Source organism: Sceloporus occidentalis, unplaced genomic scaffold (assembly GCF_023333645.1).
Source record: "Sceloporus occidentalis isolate IW3139 unplaced genomic scaffold, rSceOcc1.0.p SCAF_59, whole genome shotgun sequence".
Classification (NCBI taxonomy): domain Eukaryota; kingdom Metazoa; phylum Chordata; class Lepidosauria; order Squamata; family Phrynosomatidae; genus Sceloporus; species Sceloporus occidentalis.
Window position 1 is genome coordinate 3,205,857 of NW_028317039.1, and position 23,792 is coordinate 3,229,648.

The 23,792-nt window shown below is 40.5% G+C and overlaps 1 protein-coding gene across 1 annotated transcript; it reads left to right on the plus strand.

Moving 5' to 3' along the window:
• Positions 1-2,816: 2,816 nt before the first annotated feature.
• LOC149287552 (caspase-8-like) lies at positions 2,817-18,498 on the plus strand. Its single transcript, XM_089492758.1, has 7 exons — positions 2,817-3,112; positions 9,240-9,336; positions 11,057-11,197; positions 12,415-12,423; positions 16,595-16,700; positions 17,206-17,686; positions 18,336-18,498. The coding sequence occupies exons 1-7, from the start codon at positions 2,817-2,819 to the stop codon at positions 18,496-18,498; spliced, it is 1,293 nt and encodes a 430-aa protein (XP_089348884.1).
• The last annotated feature ends 5,294 nt before the right edge of the window (positions 18,499-23,792 follow it).

A 23,792-nucleotide genomic window follows, 5' to 3' on the forward strand; every position in this document is an offset into this window, starting at 1 on the left:
ACCGGCAAGCACGGCTAAGCACCAGCCCTAAACCAACTGATATTTTTTAACCCCCTAGCCGCAAAACACCAGCTCAGAGGCCCCAATGTACTAATCCAATAAGTACCACCACCTCCTGGCTAGCCGTTGAAGTGACCCCATTAGCAACGAACAATTCTATTAACTAGGCCGGACCCCCCCACACCTTATTTATCCACCCCTTCACCGCCAATACTCGGCTGTGACAAAAACACACGAAGAACCCCCACCAATAAACAGGGCGGGCGGTTGCGTTCAGCAACGAGGTTAACTAGTTAACTGAATGAATATGTTATGTGCTCAATTCATGTACCTTTTATACCTTTTTTTTCAAATCCGGTGACCTCTGCTTCACTTCCCTACCACCTTTAAACAATCCTGCTAATTAAATTGTTAAACCCTTCATGGTCAGGCTCTACTGCCCCAGTCATGCAACCCTTCAACTAATTGTTTCCAGGGCTTCCATTATTTTGAACTGTTTCTATTTTGAAAGCAATCAGGTTCAGTTCTGGTATGAAAACACATCCTAAGTATAGGAAGTTAATATTACTTCTTCCTCTGGTCCTGTTCTGTGGTTGTTAATGCATTTAGTGTTGCACTGCCTACAGTTTTTTTAAGTCCCCAAAGTGAATAACAGTATTGCTGATTTACTATCTTGTCCACATTGTGATCATTTTACCATCTGGCCCATCTGACTCGTGTCACAGAGCAATTGAAGGCAAACCTCTGCAGCTGGCTCAGGTCCTTTCCACCCAGGCTTTCTATGTGATCCAAGCGAGTGAGAGGACCAATTGTCAACGTTTTGTATTGGTCACCTTTATAGTAGGAAAATTACTGTTTTTGATTGCTGGATGGCAGCTTTGGCATTTAAGACAGGCACTAAAATCGGTATGTAGGGCCTAGTGTTCCACCTAGAAGTCGGTTCATTTCATATACTTTGCTGGTGGATCTGGTGTGCCAGCTTGCAGGGGTATGTTGCGCCTCTGAAAAGTTAAGCTTTTTCAGTGCACATTTGTTCTTGTATTTTGGGGGACTTTGCAGGTTGTCTAGTAGGTGAACCTAAACCGTTTAGTGCAAGGGGACTGCTGTTTCATGATCAATCTGTAGTGAGTGATTAAGAGATTAAGATATCTTAATTAGACCAATAGGGTACTGACCTTTATATTGTAAGGGCATTTGCCTCTCATACCTGGGAGTCAGGCCTTAAGTATAGCTGGGGCTTTCATGGATTAGTCTCATTTGTCTCAATTTCAGTTTTCCTGCGTTTCAGTGTTGACTTATAGGTTTAGGTCACTCTGTGTATAATTTCAAGACCTATTTTTTACTGCATTGAAGCAGCAACAGAGACAGCTAGATGGTGTCGTCAGTCAGTAAATTGGGTGATAGGAACTCACACCATTTTTGGTGGGTAAGGTATATAGTTGGATTTGTTTTTCTGGATCTTTAGGTGAGTCCCAGGGCTTTACTTTGTATGCCGGATGGTGAGACTGACCCCAGAAAGATTATGTCAAGTTGCTTGGTTTCCAAGGTATGCAGTGGGACATGGTTTCCTGAGAACTGTCTTGCCACCTCAGTATACACGGGATTCCTCGTGTCTGGTGAGAAACATGAAGACAAATTTTTGCCATTTTGGCAGCTAATTCTCAGACAGTATTTGTGTGGCCCAATAATTATTTAAAGGGGGCATTAGGAATTTGTGGAAGTGATAGGATTCACTGGAGGAAACAGGTTCAGATATTTGGATGTTGGTTGTACAGTCTGATCTGGGGAGGGCCCTAGATGTGTTGGGAAGTCAGTAATTTTTTCAAGAAGTCTTATATTACTGGCATCAACCAGTTTGTAGTGTTATTGTTGACTGTTATGGTGCATGTGTTAACTGTCTTTAGATAGGCTTTTACACCAGGAGTAAAACCATAAGGACTTATGCCCTGGTGATGCAGATCATGCGGTTGGTGTGCATTTAGGTGTCAGTAGTTGCACAAACTAAGTTTATACCACTTATACCCGCTATTGATTGTTTATGTGTGGGGGTTTCGTAACCTTGTTTACCAATACAGTTAATTTTTGGATGCTTATGTAACGTGTTGCCTGTGTAACATTGATTTTATATTTCTGTATGTTATTTGTGTGATGTTGTGGTGAGACAGTAATCAAAAAATGTTGTGTGTGTGTGCTTTTTTTGTATATAGGGAGTTGGGTTGAAGTTACCTCATTCAAGAACGCAATAGGCACATTTATGCTCTGCAATATATCATTATATGCATTGCTAATAAATAGTCTGCTGGACAAGATGACTCCTCCTAGAAGCCTTATTTCATCAATTGATCTAATATGCATGGGACAATGTATCTAATACTCATGGGACATTTCACTAAAGCTATGAGTACTATCATGTTTACTTTTTTAATTTCTATTTAATGAATGTATTATTTAGAAAACATTGCTTGTAAAAATGTGCCATTTTCTCTTGTTTACTTTTATTATAAATGTATGTATGTATGCACTCCATACATAGATGTTTTAGACGTTAATACAAAACAAGGATTTAAGCATGAATAGGATAAATATAAGACTATCATGAAAGACTAGGCCAAGTTGCAGGTTTTGAGGTACAAGAGGGAGTTGGGATGGATTGCTCCAATCAAGGTTTTGTGTTTTTATACTTTATTGTAATATTTTACACCACTGTTTGTCATATGGTTTTTCTAAATGAATATATTTGTCTTTACTTTTCTACTAACCTTTATGTTTATTGTTTTGTTGTTTAGGTAAAACTGGCACTGGCCCATGCAGGTGCCATGGAATTTGTGGAACTGCTTTACCAGATTGATTCTGAACTGGATGATTCAGATGTTCAGTCTCTTAAATTTCTCTGCATTGATCTCTTATCTAGCAAGAAACTGAGTAAGATTGAGTCAGGCAGAGAGCTCTTTGACCAGCTCATGCAAAATGGATTCATTGACAAGAAAAATCACTTTCTTTTGGCTGAGCTTCTGTATATCATTGGGCAGCACTGTCTACTCAAGGTTCTTGACTATAACAAAGTGTTTGTGCAAGAACTTCTGCCTACCCATGGGAAAACAACATTGTATAGGTATGCTTTCAAAACATCTCACTGGACCTAGTGATAATGCTTGAAATGTTACAAGCACTAAGGACAAATTTTATCTTCAGGATCAATTTAATGCTGGGAATGCAAGTCAGTTGCATAACTTCTCACACATTTCTATATTGGCATAAATAGGTGTAATTTTTTTGCACGCCATTGGCAAACAGAATTGTTTGCAAGATGCTCCTATCTTTGCTTAGGCTCATGCATTTCAACCCAATGCGGTGCTTAAAAGCTATGTCTAAAAAAGCAGAAATGAGGGACACTGTATAATCATGAGCAAGGAATGAAACAATGGCATGTTTGCATGTCTCAGTATTGTCCTTACTGTTATAATCATATTTCTATTCTGGTTACTTGTCCTAGCCTAAATCCTTGGATCTTTACTTTAGGCTCAGAGTCTAAATGAGCCCCACTGTGCATAGTCAGATTACATAAGGGCTAGTTTAAAGACCCTTAGTGCCAGGGGCAGGCTGGCACAGAGGGCAGAGAGGCAATTGGCCCCCTTGGACTGGTCCACTAGTGGAGGCAGGAAAGTAACACGGTCACATGTGTACAGTGTTTGTGCACAAACAGCTGTTAAAAAAGGTTCTGAAAAAGGTAAGGAGTAAGAGTGAGCGAGGGGTAAATTTATATATATGTATGTATGTATGTTAGCATGAATGTGTATGTGTAAATATGTTTTAAAGGAAGTGTGTGTTAGGATAAGTGTGTATGTGTAGGCTTTTTAGACAAGCTCCTCGAGTGCCAACGGAATCTTTCTCCATGTGCGCTATCAAATCGTGAAAAGCACAGCAATCTTACCACTGTTGCAGATAGCTTGCTATCCTGTGTCGGATGGTCGGTTCATTGGAGCTGTTGTGCTCTTCTTTCCTTTCCCCCGGGAGCCGAGTGTGTGTTGCCTGCTTCAGTGTGGATGGGAGTGCTCTCCTTCACTCTGCCACTCTCCATCTAAGTAGCTGCGTTGGTGCTGCGGATCATCTAAGCCACCACCTGCATTCACTTACCTGATATGGCTTCAAGGGGTCCAGCGGTGATATCGGCGAAGATGTCTTGCGTGTTGCTGCCGGGCTCCGGCTCCTACGCGGAGGAGTGTTGGGCCTCGTGGTGCATGGTGCGGAGATCAGCCTGTGAGCCAACTCGTGTTTGGGAGACATCATACCTGCCCGCGTGTGTTGGACTGGAGGTGAGGAGCTGTGGTCTTGGTGCGGTTCCCCCCCGGGCGAACAGTGGGATTGGGGGCTCTCCCCCGGTCTTGGCGTATCCTACCTCTATCACATAGCTTTTTGCTACTTATCTTGAAGATTTCTATAAGGCGGATTCATCTAATTCTGATTTAACCTCCCATATTTTTCAAAAGGCTGGTATTCCTAAATTGTCCCCGGATGATAGGGAGCCTCTTAATGCCCCGATAACGCCCTTGGAGATCTCCTCTTCGATCAAATCTCTCCCTAATGGTTAAACCCCCGGGTCCGGATGGCCTAGGTGCCAAGTATTATAAGCTTTTGTCCACGTACATACCGGTACACCTTGCTGGGGTTTATAACCTATTTCTGTCTGGTGAAGTCCCGCCTACTGAGTTCATGGCCTCACGGGTTAGTTCTCTCTAAACCACATAGGGATCATACTCTGTTGTCCTCATACTGTCCCATTTCCTTATTAAATCAGGATCTTAAAATATTTGCTAAAATAATGGCTTTCCGTTTACAACCTATTTTAATGAAAATCACTTCCTCCTCTCAGACGGGGTTTGTGAAGGGTTGTCATTTCACGCAAAATGTTAGAAACCTGATTGCTGCCATTGTGACCTCTAAACTAACGAATAGTAAGAAATCCATTGTTATTAGTTGTGATGTGGATAAGGCCTTTGATAGAATATCTTGGTCCTATCTTGTTCATTTTTCCGTTCCATCACTTTGGTCTTCCGTTTATACATGTATTTAGGGCACTGTGGCGCAGGTCACTGTGAATAATATTAATTCTCATTGGTTCCCCTTGGGGAGAGGCACGCGTCAGGGGTGTCCTCTATCTCTGCTTTTTTTTCAATTTGGCAATTGAGCCCTTTATTTGTATCATTGAGTGCTCTGTGGAGTTTAAGGTAATTCCAGGGGGTACTGCTGATTTGAGTGTTGCCGCTTTTGCGGATGACCTCCTGTTGTTTCTATCTGACCCCCAGGCAGCAATGCGTCCTCTTCTTCAGCTGTTTGACGAGTTCCATAGGGCGTCCGGATTTTTGGTTAACCGTCTTAAAACGGAGGCGGAGGCGCTTCCCATCGTTCAGCAAGCGCGGCAGGGCTGGGGTGGCGATTTTTCATGACAGGGGTAGCCTTGATACTCGGGCTATGTTATCCCAGTTAACCCCCAATAAAAACACAGACACCAAATGTGGGATGAATAAAGGCCACAGCCGATTTATTAACGTCATTGCCACGCAACCTGTAAACATAAAAAAGGTGCTTTAACATGGCAATGACCCAAATACAATAAAACACCCGTAAGCTTGCCAGGACCAACCGGGGCCGAACTGTAAGCATCACCTTATGGGAGGGCATACTATGATGCCCCTCCCCCACCCGAGGTTCCAGCAACCCCCCAGCCAGGAACCTCCCACCGACACTTTAACACCAGTGGCAATAACCACATAACACCCCCCCCCCCCCCCCGGCAACCTGGCAAGCTACCGCCCCCCGGCTGTGACAAAATCCTGAAACAAAACAAAGAAAATTAGTAAACAAGGTCACACAACCACATGAAACATCACAAAATAAAGGGAGGGAGGGTGAGACAAACACACTGGGTAGGCTGGCACAACAAAAAGCCCAGAACCCCCTTTATGCCCCAACCTTATATACCCCCCCTCAATTCCTCCCCCTCCCTGCTGAACTTTCTTTGACTCCCTGACCTAGCCCTGCTCTGCATCCCTGTCAAGGCCCCCTCCGTTCCACTCAGACTACGTGGGCATCATTCCAGTGGACGCATTCCCCTGTTTTGAGGTATTTGGGGCTTTCTATTCCAACCCAACTGTACAATTTTGTCCCTCTGCTGCGTCAAATGGAGTGTTCCTTTAAAACGTGGTCTAAATTCAATCTCTCCTTTATTGGACGGTGTCTTCTTTCCAAAATTGCTCTATCCGATCCAGATGCTCCCCATCATAATAAACTACTGCTGCATTTTTGTGGCAGGATAAAAAAGCCAGAATAGCGATGGTCAAACAGCCGGTCTCTAATGGTGGGGTAAACCTCCCGAATTTGACTGACTATAACTTGGCAGCTAATTATCGCTTTGCCGTTGATTGGATACTAGCTTGTTCTTGGTTTGCGGATTCTAGCTTGGAGCAACAACTGTCGCGTGAGGTTTCCTTGGCCTCCCTCCTGCATCTTCTCAGATCCTCCTGGCCTGAGGGTCTTCCTTCTAATCCTCCGTTGTACCATACTTCAAGGGCATGGGAGCATGTCAGGTTGCGGTTTGGGCTTGAAGTTTCGTTTTTCCAGATTCCTCCCGTTGGTACGTAATCCACAATGCCAGCATGGCAGGGAAGATGTGATTTTCAGGTGTTTAGCCCGAAATAGTGGCCATTTTATTAACGACTTCTTAAATCAGAAAATGGGCAAATTGTTGTCTTTTGTGCAGTTGCGGGATATGTTTTACCCCATCGTTATGCACCCTATACATTACTTGCAGCTGCCTAATTATGTTCACACCATGTGCAGGGTCTTTCTCCTACTAATATTGTTAATCTGCTGGATTGCTGTACCCTTGTGTCTTCCTCTAAGCCGCTCAAGATTTACAACTCTATTAGGCGCCTGATGGCGTGGGATAGGCAGGTAGCTGGTGTGGCATCCTGGTGTAATGAGTTCCCTGTTCTTGATTTGGTACTCCAAGCTTATGTTAAGTACTCCAAAACCCTTGTTTCTCAAGATTACAGCGAAATGTTTCTAAAGATATTTCATAAGGCCTATGTTACCCCTAAGCTCGGCTTCTCCATGGGCCTTGCTGAGCATTTGCTTTGTCCAAAATGCCAAACGTCAGATGCTGACCTTTTTCATGGCCTATAGTCATATAGCTCGATCGTTCCCTTCTGGGATGACTTGCAATCATATATATTTCTAGAACCCTAGGCATCCCTTTTCAAATCACAGCAGAAAACGATTTTTGGCTTGTTACCGCAGGTTACACGGCCTGGTATGATGGGAGCTAAGTCATCACGCACCTTATTATCTCAGTGGATCTCCCTACACCCACCATCAATAGCAATGGCCCTCTCTCGTTCACAATTTATCTTCCACATGGATTGGCTTGAATCCATCCTTCACAAGAAGAGTAGAGCTAAACAGTTCTTTGGCCGTTCGTCGCCTAGATAGGGAGGCTCACCAATTGCATTTAACACCATGGAATGGTACTGCCTGCAGGTTTTGAGGGGTCTTCATCCTATTGTTGGGTTTTAGTTTTCGTGCCTCTGTGTTGGGGGTCCTAGCTAGGTCGGGTGGGTCTTGCCTGGGTTTGCAGATTTTTTTTGTATGATGGCTTCATGTCGTTCTATGATATTACCCTCATTGTCCAGCTTTTGGTCATGTGTAGCCGCTGTATTTATTTTTTGCCTTCCTTGTCTGGTTATGCTTCTCTGACCAATAATGCAATTAAAAAAGTTTGTATGTGTAAGTATGTGTAAGGAGTGTTAGCATAAGTTGGTATGTATAAGCGTGTGTTAGCATGAGTGTGTCTTTTAGTGTGTAAATGCGTTTTAGGGTGAGAGTGTGTGAATGTGTATGTGTTAACAACAGTGTGTAAATGTCTGTGAGAGTGTGTGTAAATATATGTGTCATTGCATATGTTAGTTACTGGGGAGAAAGGGAGTATTGGAAAAACTTTGCTTTACCTGCCTCCCAAGCACTGAAGCTTTAATAAAAAATTTAAAAAATGATCCAGTATTTTAATCTCCCTATTGAAATGGAATTTGGCGTTTACCAAAACCCAGGCCCGGACTGGGACAAAAAATAGGCCCGGGCATTTAAGACTGAGCAGCCCATTTTTATTTATTTATTTATTGTTAAAGCCCACCCTTCATGTACCATCTTTGCATTTCCCCAAATCACTTAAACATTCATGATAGACACAAACACTTACTCACTCATTCACACAAATCATTAACACATATTCATTAATGCAGTCTCACAAATCATTCAAGCAATTCAAAACATCAGGGTTTTAATTAATTCTCATATGCATTCACACAATTCATCCACACATTTATTCATTCATTCTTGTAAGCATTCACACATTCACAGGGGCAGATAAGAAGGGGATGGGGAGAGGGGGTACCCTCTCCCCATCCCCTTCTTACCTGCCCCTTCTATGTTCCCCCTTATCACTATGTACCCCCTTCCCCATTTCTCAATATGTACCCCCTCTCACTATCTATCCCCTCTACCCCTTTCTATCTAACCCATCCCCCCCCCCTTACCCTACTTACCTTACTTACCTTGTTGCCGGGCAGCCCCCACCAGGGCCAGCCTTAGGGGTGCGCGGCCGCACAGGGCTTAAATTAAAACATCGGGGTTTTTTTGTTGTTTTTTTTTTACTTTATTTAACATCCTCCATGTTAAATAAAGTTAAACAAACTTTATTTAACATGAAGGATGTTAAATAAAGTAAACAAAAAAAAAAAAACGCGCACCCCTAAGGCCGGCCCTGGTTGGGGCTGCCCGGCCCCCTAGAGTGGCGGACCCGGTCGCAGTTGCTGCGGGCTTAAGGGGCAGGTGCCCCTTATGCCCTGCATTAATGCGGCCGCATAGGCCCAGTCAGTCCGGTCCAGACTGAGCCTATTTTAAGGTAGGGGCCTGGAGCTGCAGCTCCATCAGCCCCTACGTCAATCCGGCCCTGTGCCCGGGAAAATGCCCTGTGTGCCCGATGGCCAGTCCGGGCCTGCCAAAACCTGTATATTTTAAAGAATGGGAGCCAATGACCTAGGTGAAAATTTATTTTGAGGCATCCCACCAAACATAATAATAATAATAATAATTAAAAATAATATAATAAATCTCGAGTATAAAAGTGATGGGGATGTTGGGACCCTCTTGTTTAAATTAAAACGACCTTTATTTTCAAACCACAGGCGAATGCTGTTTGAGATTTCTGAAAATGTCACCACTGAAGACCTAAAAGACATAATGTTCCTCCTGGAGATTCAGAAAAAGCAAAAAGAAAGCAGGGTAAGCATGAGAGGAACAGAAAGAGAGTTATTAATATAAGCATTTCAATGGCCAGAATAGACACTTTTTTTTATAGGGAGAGTTATGTGTTTAAAGCAAGCACTGTCTGTCATCATGTTAAAAAAATATGGGAAAACGGAATGACTTATCTTTCCCAGGAATGCTGCCCTTGATATTTGTCCCTAACTCTCAATATTGGATATAATCAGAGCTGGCGGAAAAGCTGTGGGTGGCTGGGTGTGGGATCAGGGGCAGAACTGTGGACTGAAGGTTTAACAGTACTTTCCCAGTCCTGAGAATAAAGCAAATCTGGAGACTTCACAAACAGAGTTATATGTATGCAGGAAAAGAAAAATAGTTATGCATTTGTTTATTATATCAGTAATATAGACATATACGTTGCTGTTTATAAGCAAGCCTGATGTTGGCTATGTATAAACCAGTCACTGACAATATAGTTTCAAAATGTTAACATGTACATAAGATCACCTTTGAATCCTTACCTTTATCATGACCAATGTAAACCCCTACCATAAATTGCAAAGCTATACCTCCCAAGTGCATAGATTTTGTAAGGATACTCCCTCTTTAAGACCAAATCCCTCTGGTACTCTTTTCTAGGGGCTCAGGCTATGAGCATATGTTAGTGTTCTTCAATTTGTGTATATAAATAGCAGAAAATGTGTTTACAAATTTAATTATTTGTTTGGATAAAATATATTCTTCTTAATGCCTTACTTGGCTGCATAAACTGATATCTGTAGGTTGCAAAAGCATATAAATCTCATAAATCAATTATTAATGCCAAATCTGTAGCCACACCAGGACGCAGCCAGGACTGCACACTGATGTCGGTGGGCGGTCCCGCTGCCGTCAGCGGAACCACCCACGACATCAGCGGGGCCGCCCACCAACGTCAGTGTGCAGTCCTGGCCGCATCACAAAAAGGGAAGGCTCTATGTAACCGGATCCCAGAAGTTCCCAGGTATGTTCATAGCAGAAATAATGGTTACACTAGATGGAATGAATGGTTATTTGTCGTCAAATTCTACATTTTCATTTAACTGATGTTCTGTTTTAGTTTAAGCAATATCAGTTTTTAAAGTTATATCCCAGACCCAATACATGCTGGATTTATTTTATATAGACTCCTAAAATATTTGAATTGTAATGCATGTATATTGAAAGTTTGACATTGTCATTCTCCATCCCTCCCTTACTGGAATGTACATTCCTTAGCCAGCAGCCCAAATTAAACACCCACTGATACTGCAGATTAGGAGGTTTTCTTCTGCATTCAGGATTCATTGAGATCAAACACCTGTGTGTTTTATGAATAAGTAGTTTTGAGGTGAAAGGTGAAGTAATCTATACCTGCATTTTTTTATGTAACTTTTTTAAGTTACAACTAGCAACTTCTGCCTGATTGTTTTGTCTTGATAAATTATAGTATCCCGGTTTAAATATTTTAGAATCATCTTCGTGGTTAAAATATGTTCAGATCAATGCCATCATAGAATTTGACTGCAGATAAGTACGATTTGGCCCATAATAATCTGCCCGCTTTCCCTGATGTAAAGACTAAATCCTTAATTAGCTCTTGGTCTTAACTTAGATTCAGGGCAGCTATATGCCCATCCCATTCATGTTTAGATTCGCTGACATGAACAATGAGGAAGGAGCATGAAAATAGAAATAACAAGTTTTAATTATTTTTCAGACATTTCTTGATCTGCTGAGCTATTTGGAAAAAAAGGAAATCATCTCTGAAGATAACTTGAAAGTTCTTGAGGGTGTCTTCAAAAAGGTTTCTCCTGACGTTTTGAAAATAATTGATAACTACAAGAATGAGAAAGGTATAGTGTGCATTTTTCTAATGTGCATAATTGTTATGGTTTTCATCCCATTTTATTCAAATTAATTAAATGATGACTTTTAACAAATTCTAAAATATGACAAATTAAACTGATGCCCTTATATCTCATTTTACTCTCCTTTGTACACACATTTATTCAATAAGGGATACATCACTGGTGCCATTGGTCCAATAACCAATCTAAAAACATCATGATGCTTCAGCAAGTAGTCCTAATATGAGTGTCTTATGTTTTCAGTAGGAATTTGCCTCAGAAAGCTAGCTTACATATTGACAATGTGGAGAAGCTCTGAACAGAGTTTAAATTTGAATTGCAATGGAGTTTAGGTAGCATGTAGATTGAATTTACAGTGGTGTTAGATATCAGGTTTAATTTATAACATGTCACATTGGCTATTCAAACTCTGAGGATTAAACTCTGAAGATTATTAGATGGTCTGGTTTGTGCCATTGGTTTAGACTACATGTCACTGTTGTCAGTGGCTCAGGTATACACCTGCCATCGGTGATGCTCTTTCTGTAGCGTGCAGTCTGCTGGTTCTGGGTGCTGACAACATGCCTGGAATCTGCAACTCTTGATTGCAAAAAGCCCTGTTTGCAGAGAGTCATGGTTATCTGGGTGTTCCTGATACAGCAGTTTTAGTAAAAGTGATATTTCAGGCCCAATTTCTTAATACATGCTGTTTCATTTTACTCCAAATGTTTGAATTGTAATGCTGGTATACTAACAGATTTTATTTTTTTACATTTTATTTCAGCAGTGCAACAAAGCCAAGGAATACCTGAACCAAACATAAATAGAATAGAACCAGAAGATTTAAAAACACCATTGTCCATTCAGGTACAATGTAGGGATGGCTTTACCAGGGATATATAGTAGGGATATAGTACCTAAAACAAAAACAGTTATAAATTAAATTAATTAAAATGGGAAACACCTTTTGAGGATGGGGGGGGGGATCATCTTTTTTTCACATTTATGTTTTGTGTTCCCAAAACAGGCTTTGTCCCACCTGGAAAAGCAGTGGCCAAATGATGGTAAGCATTTATATTGATTTAATCTGGAACTGGTTTCAAGTTTAGTACTTGTTTAAGGTACCACATCTATAGAGATTTGGCAGGTGTTCCAATAAGTCTCTGCTCTGCAGTGTATACATATTTCTTTATTTGGCATTTACCCAAATGGGTGATTCTTCTTGTAGGGTATGAAGGTAAGTGTCCATCAAGGATGAAAATTCCGATAATATGAAATAAACCAAGTGTTGAATGTGAAACATTAATATTGTAATATCTGCAATACAGTTGTTATATATAATCCAGTTGTTCTTAAATGTTGAATAGAATTCCTCTGCTACTATACTCTATTGCTTTAAGTGTTATTAGGTGTTCGAAGCAAGTTGTGAAAATTATATTTACAATTATAGATTTTTTACACAAATATGACAGGGCTTTGTGCAAACTGCACCCAGTTGACAAAGCAAAACGTGTTAAGTAGACTTTCTGTTCTGTCAGGTGGTCAGGTGCTCTCTTTTTTTGTATTATTTATTTTCCCTTTTTGTTATAATTTTTTTATTTTAATAGTAACATACGGTAAAAAAAGAGACATGTGTCCTTCAAGTTCAGCCTGTTAATTGCTGTTGATAAAAAAAAAAAAAAAAAATCCTGTTTGTAGCTCGAATTTTGCAACAAACTAGGAAACCAAAATTCCTTCTTGACTCCAGAATGGCAGTCAGATCTCGCCTTGGATCAAGAAGCTATTTCCCCATAATTTAAAAACTATATCCCTGAATATTATGTTTTTGCAAGTATTCATCCAGTTCCTGTTTAAATGTCTGTACAGACTCTGATAAAAATACCTCTGCAGGCAGATAATTCCACACCCTTATTGTTCTTCCTGTAAAAAACCCTTTCCTTTGCCTTAGACTAAATCACTTTTTTTCCAGTCTAAATGCGTGACCATGTGTCCTATGCATAGCCTGTTTATGAATAGATTTCCAGACAATGGTTTGTATTGGCCCCAAATATTTTTGTAGAATGAGGCTCCATTTTTTTAAACTAAACAGATATAAATTAGTTAACCTTTCTTCATAACTAAAGTGTTCCATTCCTTTTATTAATTTTGTAGCCCGCCTCTGCACCCTTTCCAGTGCTATAATATCCTTTTTTAGAATAGGTGCCCAAAATTGCACAGCATATTCAAGGTGTGGCCTTACCATTGATTTATAAAGAGGCAAAATTATATTTTTATCCCACACATTGATGCCCCTTATTAGACATGGCAATACCTTACTGGCCATAGCAACTGCCAACTGACATTGCACGTTTTTGCCTAGTTTGTATAACTATTCCCAAATCCTTCTCATTTGTTGTTATCCCTAATTCACTACCGTTTAGGGTGTAAATTGCTTGTGTATAATCTGCCATTTGTGTGCCCAGTCCCCCAGTCTATCTAAATCCCTCTGCAGCAAAGTAATATCCTGCTCGCACTGTATTACTTTACAGAGTTTAGTGTCATCTGCAAACACAGAAACATGACTTTCAATGGCCATTTCAAGATCATTTATAAATATGTTATGGTCCCAGAACAGAACCCTGAGGGACACCACTTACCACTTTTGTCCAGCTTGGAAATTTACCATTTATGACAACTCTCTGTACTCTATTAATAAGCCAATGTTCTACCCAGGAACAAGAATTGGCATGTAGACCAATTTCTTTCAGTTTGAATACTAACCTATTGTGTGGAACTGTATCAAGCGCCTTGGCAAAATCTAAGTGGAATACATCCACTGCATCACTGCATCTGCACTTCTGCTTAATTCTTCATAGGATGCAATTACGTTAGTAGTGTGACCTATGTTTCATAAAACCATGCTGATTTTAGCTAATAACACTTTTCTTCCCAATGAATTCCGAATATTATCCCCTAATAACCCTTCAAATACTTTCTCAACTCACAGAAATTAAGCCCACATGTCTATAATTTCCAGGCAAAGAGTTTGAACCCTTTTTGAATATAAGAACCACATCTGCCTTCCTCCTATCCTCTGGTACAATTCCTGAAAGAAAATAATCATGGGAGATTAAAAACAGAGATTCACTTATTTCCACACTTAGCTCCTTGAGTACTCGTGGGTGAATATCGTCAGGCCCCAGAGCTTTGTTGACATTAACTTTCTTTAGTTGCTTCAGCTCCTTGTCCTGAGTCATCCAATCACAATTTGTCTGCAAATGCCACAAGGTTATAACAATTAACATTATTTATTGTACCTGGTAGCATTCAGTGGCTGATGTTAAGTGACCACAAAAACTACATTCTTACAGCTTTGCAGTGCCCCTGGACAACTCTCGTATTCTTCAAGCTCAGACTCAAACCTGTAGCCAGTACAAAGTTTGGAGATGGTACAGACCAGCCAAATTGTTACAAACATATAAGATAATAGATAAGTGAATAGGGGCGATATGGAGAAATAACGGCTTTTACAATAACCTGTAAATGTTGTTAAATTAAACCTCCTGGTAATTGTATGCTACTGTTTTATTTACTGGAAAGTTACTGCATGTATACCATGTCTAATTAAAATATATATTTTTCACTTCAGACACTAGGACAGAGAGCGTGAGAGAGCATATCCAGCTTGTACGTGGAGAAGCTGAAAGAGAAGGTAATCAACTTTTTTGTCTTTTTGAAAAATATGAGACTTTTACTTGTTATATTCTAATAACCCTGGGAATCAAAACTTGTAAACAGTTTTACACTTATATTTCACTCACTACTTTTCAATGCACATTGGAGTCCATTTGCATTGAACTTCAGTATAATGAATTAGAGTTCTATTTACATAATTAAAAGGTTAGCACGTTTTCAAGACTATCTTGGTCTCTTCTTCAGACATATTATACCTGACTAATATACAGGCATATGTACAAAATGCCTGAAGAAGAGACCTAGATAGTCTCAAAAGCTGCAATCTGTTACATGTCAGTAAGCCAAATAATATATCATCTTTATTAAATTTACTTTGTCTCTTTCTATGGCTAACACGGTACAAATAGAGAGAACATATGCATCCATTACATTACTTTCATCACATCAGCATTTGTTCTCGCTGTTTGGTTGCTTCTATTAAACAAGGGCATCTGCCATGCCAACAAACTCACATCTCAATTTAAGACTGAAAATACCAGGACACCAAATTGTTGAACACAATGTTATGTGTTTGGGACCAAAATATTAAATGCTTTGTAAATTTGGGGCATTAGAAATTAACTAATACCCAGGGATTTCAGTGGAAATAATTTCTTGCCACTAATTGGCTCCTTCAAGCAGTCAATCAGTGATGGCAAAATGGGACCATTTATGAGCTACAGCTTCCCCTAAAGGTAGGTAATTTCATTAATTGTTTTTACATGTTTAATGAATTCATGTTTAAGTACAACCTTTTTTAATACGCATTTTTTAGACAGTAATGAGATTATCTCTTAGGAGCAATTTTAGTGAAAATGAAAAAGGTATTCTTAATAAGGCCACTTAACCAACCTTAGTGCTGTATAATCCATTAGGCACACACTTATTGCCCCAATGGATGTATAATCCAGCTGCTACTGTAGACTTCCACTGAGTAGGCTACTATAGCCATAAGACAGGAGTTTAGCACGGTCACAAACATGATCCCCAGTTAGGGTGACCACATTTTGCAATTTTTCCAGGACACATTAATTTCACATGTTGCAGACCAACATATACACAGGCATGTGAAAATAACGTGTGTCCTTGTAAAATGGCTGAATAATGGCAGAATGTGGTCACTTTGTCGACAGTACAAGTGCAGCCGTTCTCATTGCAGTGGAGGAATGAAGCCACCTACTTGACAAGTATGGGGGTTTGTGGGTGTGTGTGTCTGCGAGCACAAGTTTGTGCATGCAAATACCTAGGGCCTCTAGAGGCTCTTCATCTAGCACTAAAACTAATTTATTTCTAGCTGAGAGTGCTGTTCCCACATTCCTGCTTTATCTTAAGACTTAACACTAATTACACTAAGTGTACTTACTTAACCCTTGCTTATATTCATTTTATAGAAAAACACCATTTAGACTCTACAATTTTTGATTTTGCAGATGACAACATTGGAAACCTTGAAAATAAAATACAAATGCTCAGACTCAACCAACATGCTAGACCAGGAACAAGTGCTGAGGTTAGTCTAAATCTGTCATATGGTTCCACCATCAAATGGTTCCTGGTGCTGTGAACCATCATTAATTCCTAAAGGTGTGAAAGCCTTGTGTTTACACAATATGCAAGCCTGCAATTGCAAGGAGTCAATGTGGTTGATCGGTGAGAGCCATTAACAAAAACGTATCCATTGTTATTTTTCACAGGACAATCTTTATGCAATGAATAGCACGCACAGAGGTTATTGCTTGATCATAAGCAATTTAAACTTCATGCACAGCAGTTCAAGACAAGGGACAGAAAAAGATGAAGGTACATTTTTAATATAATTTGCTCAGGCATGTCCCTTACTCCAATAATAGTTTTACCCAAGGTTGTACAAACAATTCAAAATACAATTCTGTAAGTTAGATAAAACTAACGAGATCAAACCTTTTAAAAAAACTCAGTTTGGGCATATAATGGTTATTATGGCCCCAGTGTTCTGTGTGTCAGAATTCTGCTACGAACCGTGCCATTACCGCTGAAAATGTAGCACCTAAATTTCATCCCCACTCTTAAGGGTCAGCGTTTATCTTCCTGCACTGTGCTATCAGACTCCCATGTCACATGGAATATGGACCTGATTTATTATAAATATTCACAGGGGGGATTTAGGGCTGGCTAAAGGGAGGGGAGCACAAATAGTTTAGATATGCATATAATTTGCTTTCATTTATTATGTTTGTAATTAAGTCTATGTCTTACATTTCTTTAGATAGGAAGTAGTCTTATTAAAAATTAAATATATATTTACACTTTTTTCTGCATTTTTTAGAGGAGCTGAGGAATGTATTTCAATGGCTTGGATTAGAAGTAGAGACACACAATGAGCAATCAGCAGAAAATATCCATAAATGTATGAAGGATTTTGCCTCTAGAGACCATAGTGAGAGAGACTGCTTTGTATGCTGCATCATGACACATGGTGAATCTGGAATGATTCTGGGAAACGACAATGTGACTATACCAATTAATGATATAATCACTTATTTCATCCCTAATAATTGCCCAACCCTATGTGGAAAACCTAAACTGTTTTTTATACAAGCATGTCAAGGAAAAAAAAGCCAGGATTCATACCCTATACAAGATGATGCCTGTGTATCTCCAAGGAAATATGTTATAAAAATTCCCACAGATGCAGATTTACTAATAGGGATGTCAACAGTAGATGGATATTACTCTTACCGTCATGTGAAATATGGAACGTGGTACATTCAAGCAGTATGCAAGAACTTGGCAGAAATGGTTCCGAGGTTAGTAGTCTAGTACTCTAGTAAAACCCCCATTAATTTAATTAAGTAAACATGGTGCTAAATACTTGTTAGGTATATCACCTATGTGACAATTCCAGGCATATCAAGTAGTAGGATGACTACTCTGAGTGTGTGGAGATAGTTGCCAGCAACTTGTCTGTCAGATGTGTGGACATCTACTAAAGATATAGTTAAGGGGAAAACCTGTAATGTTGTAAAATATCCTACAAGATGTCCTGATGTGGTTATTACATCAATTGTGAGTAATGCTATACATTTGTATATACACAGAGTGATTATTTTTAAATGAGGTTTCAAGTCTTACCTCCATTCCTGATTGAATGGACACAATATGCTGCCTATTCTTTTTTACATTCAATTAAATACAACAGATTCACAGTATAACAAAAAGGGTTTTCTTTCCTTAATAAGCAAATATATTCTTCCACTTCAAATTTCAGTGTTAGGAAGAAACAAAGCTGTGTATACCCCACATCCTGGCTATTTGGATTCATTATTATATATGTGGATCACCTTGTAAAGACCACAACTACGTTTGCTGCCTCATTTTACATCTTTACCCTCTGAATTTAAAAGTGTTTTCTTAATTCTACTTTTGACCAATAACTGTTATCTCTCATATTTTTAGGGGTGAAGATATTTTGTCCATTCTCACAAAAGTCAATAATGATGTCAGCCTCAAGGAAGATCAAGAAGGAAATAGAAAGCAAATGCCCCAGCCTACCTATACCCTACGAAAGAAGCTTATATTCCCTGCCCCTTCTACACCTTATACGCCTAAAAAACCCTGATTTCTACTATATAAATGAACTGGTGCTCATTGTGGATATATTGATTGAGGATGCTACCCACTGGTGTAACTATAGGGGTCGCAACTGCGATCAGACCCGTGCCTCTAGTGGCCTGGTGCAACCCCTGTCTCCCCATGCCTTTCCAAATCTGTGCGTTCCAGGTCGGAAGGGCCCTTTCTAAACTTTTTTGAAAGGGCAAGGGGAGATAGGAACATATTGGGGTCACATAACGCCACATGACCCCACAGTGAAACCGAGGCTGCTCGCACACAGTGCGCGAGCAGCCAGAGGAAAAACTGCAGGAGCAGTGAAAGGTAAGCTGGGGCTGGAGGTGGGATATACCATATTTGTTCATTTATAAGATGACCCTGATTATAAGACTACCCCCCAGAATTTGAATATTAATTTAGGAAAAAAAGAAAAAGCTTGAATATAAGACTACCCTATAAGAAAAATGTTTCACAAGTAAATATTTACATGATTTTTTATGATAAAAATGCCTTATATGCCACTCTGCCCCAGTTATGCACAGCTTGCCCCCCAGATATGCCTTATACCCCCTATATGCCACTCTGCCCCAGATATGCCTTTTAACCCCATATATGCCACTCTGCCTCCCTGATATGCCTTTTAACCTCCTATATGCCACTCTGCCCCAGATATGCCTTTTAACCCCCTATATGCCGCTCTGCCTCTCTGATATGCCTTTTAACCCCCTATATGCCACTCTGCCTCTGGAAAACCTTTATAGCCCCCATGCCACTCTTACTTACCCCCCACATGCCCCGACTTACCGATGCATCCCTAGACTTGTCCCTCGTGCTTCAGATTCCCTGGTGGAGTCGGTGGAGGTCTGTGTGTGGAGGTCTCCGCTGCTGTTGGCTGGTACTTCCGCCGGGGCTTCTATGACTGAGCACCGGAAGGTCATGTGACGCCGGTGCTCAGTCATAGAAGTGCCAGAGGAAGTGCCGGCAGAAGTGGATGTTGTCTGTGCACATCCCGCAGCCAGTGTACATTTGGGGGTTGCGCACAGACAACCTCCGGTGCTGCCGGCACCTCCGCCGGGGCTTCAATGACGGAGCGCTTATAATCGAGCAAATATGGTATATATATATATACATATATATATAATATATGTACATGTGTGTGAGCATGGATATGTACGTCTGTGTGTGTTCGATCATGGACTTGTAATTGTGTATTTTATTTGATTAATTATCTAACTATCCCACATATTTAGGCACAAACCAAACTTCTTACAAATCATATTTTCCCACCTCAGGCATTAAAGCCATTTTTTTATTTTCTGTTTTTTTCTGATCTGGACACATTTTATCCTCAACCACATAACGGCCAAAATAGTATTGGTTTAAAAACGGATTTTGCTCAAAACATTTTATAAAACACACCTCTACCTACTGCTCATGTGTCCCTCTTCACAAATTATTACTTACAAATGTAAGATAATCTTCACATTTTTATGATATTGGAGCTACAAATAAACAAAGTATGTGTCTGTGCCAATCGCTCCACATTTGAAGTCTCCCTTACCTTCAGCTGATTCAGCTTGTCAGTCCCAAAGCTCAGATTCTCATGGAGATTACACTGGCATGTGTCTCGGTCAGACATGGAAAGGTGTAACCCAAAAGGTCGAAGATGGCAAAACAGAATACGAGATATTCCCAAGGTTCCCTGATTTCTGATCAAGTTTTTCATGGGGTCCTTCACTTTATGCAATGTGATTATTGAAAATTGATTTATGAATGTGGTTAATAACTCAACCCTGTCACAAGTTTACAACCTCAAAACAATGACATACATGACCGAGTTAAGTGTGACGGGGTTGTGGTTTTTTTTTGCTCAAAATGGCTACTGCTCCTCATGAGGTGTAAGAAAGGAAGACTACATGGCAGCAATGAATTGTTTGTGTGACGGGGTTGAGTCCAGACCGAGTGACATAACTTTATAGCCTGTTTTTTTATAAAATATCCTGCATTTTTTTTTTTTAAACATTTTTCACAAGAAAGAAACCAAATAAATACTTACATTGTTGTCAAAAATTATGGACGCTTTGCACATTTTATTAAATAATTGTAAAAATTCAGTGAAGTGCCTGGGACATGACAAAATGCTTGGTGTAAGATAGAAATACATACTTTTATGAGAATAATTGTTTTAATGCCATTATTATTTTTATTCATTATAACGTACATACCAAGGTATACATAGATACCAAGTGGTGAACCATCACTTTAAAAAAGCTGAGGGACTGAAATATTACAGAATCTCAGGAATTACCCAGCAATGTTGGCCAGTGGGTGGAGTGAAAAGCATTGTCCCCCCTTCTTTGTACTAAAAGCTGTGCAACCCATTTAAAAGAATAATCACACTTAAAACCAGGGGGTAGGATTAAGCCAGAAGAGAGTTGTGTCATGGTTACCATGGGAATAAAGAGTTTGCAGGAAAAGTGTTTGGTCAACTGTATCAAAGGCTGCAGACAGGTCCATGGGATTCAGGAGAAAAAAAATAACACTTTGCATCTACAGTGGAGAGGGCCATTTGACTATACTTGGCACTATGACCAAAGGTAGTTGTGAAGTGCCAGCCCTCAATTATATCTGAAGAACGTTAGGAATGCATGAAAAGGGTGACTATATTATTTCTGGGTTGCTCTGCAATAATCTTACATTGTCTTTTTCTATTTTCTTAGGAAAAAAACAATGTATAGAGGAAACTCTAAAATGCTAGCAAATATCTTCCAGAGCATCAACCAGTATTCAATATATATCTACAGCCTTGATCTGAAAGCATGAGAGTTTATTAAATAAATAGTGGGTATATTTCCCACATCACACACTTGAGTAGCTTTAGTTACAGTTACATCTGAGGTTTCAATTCTTATTACTACAAAATTAGCCACAAACCACACGTAGCCTCCGGCCATACTGTACAGCAGTACTGTTTATCCTCTTATCCTTAAAGAAACCTAGGTATCTAATGCTATGTCACTTAATTTAAAATTGATGCCAACAGGGGCGTAACTAGACGCCTCAGGGCCCGGGTGCGAGAATCTGTTAAGGGCCCCCCCACCCCCTCACCCCCCCCCAAAAAAACATGATTTTTACCCAACAATTTTTTTTCAACAAATTCAACAAATTCAATTTACATATTGAATCATATCTGTAAAAAAATCAAAGAAAAAGGGGCGCATGTACAAAGGGCATAATCCAGGGGTGTCCAAGTTTTTTCTGCAGTGGGCCACTTCATCAGAATTGTATACGTGCGCGGGCCGCACTCATTTTTCACTGTGACAAAAAAATGGCCTTTAATAAAATATGCAGATTAAAATAAAGTAAAATGACACAAAACCTTTACTCTTCCTCTCACTGATTTCTGGGCCTTGAAAGTTTTGCGACTACAAATTCAGGATTCCCTAGATTTATTCTAGGGATGAACTAAAATGAAAATTCTGGACCAAAACATTCAGGGTTCACTTAGCCAAAACCGAAAATGACCCCCACCTTTAAAAATAATAATAAAAACTCACATGTTTAATAAAAGTAGGTAACACACAATTGGACAAAATTAGCAATATGACTTGGCATGATAGGAGTGTGATTGCTAAAAGCAATCACACTCCTATCATACCCAGGCAACCAGTAAATGCTGGTACCTAGGCATGATGGGACTGTGCTCGCTGTGATTGCTGTTAGCAATCACACTCCTATCATGCCAAGTCAGCCAGTACATGCTGGTACAGGGTGGCTGTAAGTGATGTGCAGACCCCATACTGCTGGCAGCATCACTACACAAGGGGGGCAGCTAGCTAGGTTTCAGCATGTACTGGTTGACTTGGCATGATAGGAGTGTGATTGCTAACAGCAATCACAGTCCCATCATGCCTAGGTTCCAGCACTTACACATCCATCCAGTAAATGCTGGAACCTAGGCATGATGGGACTGTGAGTGCTGTTAGCAATCACACTCCTATCATGCCAAGTCAGCCAGTACATGCTGGTACAGGGTGGCTGTAAGTGCAGACCCCATACTGCTGGCAGCATCACTACACAAGGGGGGCAGCTGGCCAGGTTTCAGCATGTACTGGCTGACTTGGCATGATAGGAGTGTGATTGCTAACAGCAATCACAGTCCCATCATGCCTAGGTTCCAGCACTTACACATCCATGCTATCACACACACATCACACACACACACACTCATAATCATTCATTCACAGATTCATTCCCTCAATCACACACACTCATTCAAACACCCTCCCCACCCCCTTACCTGCACTGCAGCTCCTCGATGCCGCTCACAGACTTCAGCAGGGGGCACGGCCTCCCTCTTCCTTCTCTGCTAAAGCACAGAGGAAGTAGGATGTCACGTGAACTCCGCTTCCTCTGTGCAGTCCAGAAGACCCTCCCACAAGTAAGTAGCAGGGCTTGAGGTGCGGCTCGCGTAAGATCGGTTTCCCTGGCTGCCGATCTTACGCGGGCCGCACCTCGAGGTCTCGCGGGCCGCATTTGGCCCGCGGGCCGCATGTTGGACGCCCCTGCCTTATTTAAAAAAAAAAAAAAACGGAAAAAAGATTTCGGGCGGCCCCTTGGCTTGGGCCCCCCTGCCGCCGGGGCCCGGTCGCAGTCGCGACCCCGGTAGTTCCGCCACTGGATGCCAACAACTTTCACTAGATGCAACTGTTCCCGACCAAATACCACACAAACACACTATTGGGCCATAGATGATGCTAAAATCAAGGTCACTCAGGAGGAGAGGAAATTATGTTAAAATATACATGAGGGCCAGGGTCCCTCATTGGGCCATAGACATGTAGATGATGCTACAATCAAGGTCACTCAGGAGGAGAGGAAATTATGTAAGACTCCAAGGCAGAGTTAGGAGTATGGTGAGAAGAGCTTGTCTGTGCTTCTGCCTAATAACACTGGAGAAAGCTGAAGAGAACGGCGTATTGCTAAATTATTTACCTTGTTGCCTGATCTCGGGAGTTATCTGGTGAAAGAGAACTGGGATAAAGGAAAGGTTAACTAATTTAAATCTGTTTAGTTTAGAAAAACGTCGCCTCAGAGGGGATATGATAACATTATATAAATATATTCGGGGCCAATACAAACCATTGTGTGGAAATCTGTTCATAAACAGGACTATGCATAGGACACGTGGTCATGCGTCAAGCAGAGGAAAGGGTTTTTTACAGTAAGGACAATAAGGATGTGGAATTCTCTGCCTGCAGATGTAGTTTTATCGGAGTCTGTACAGACGTTTAAACTGCAACT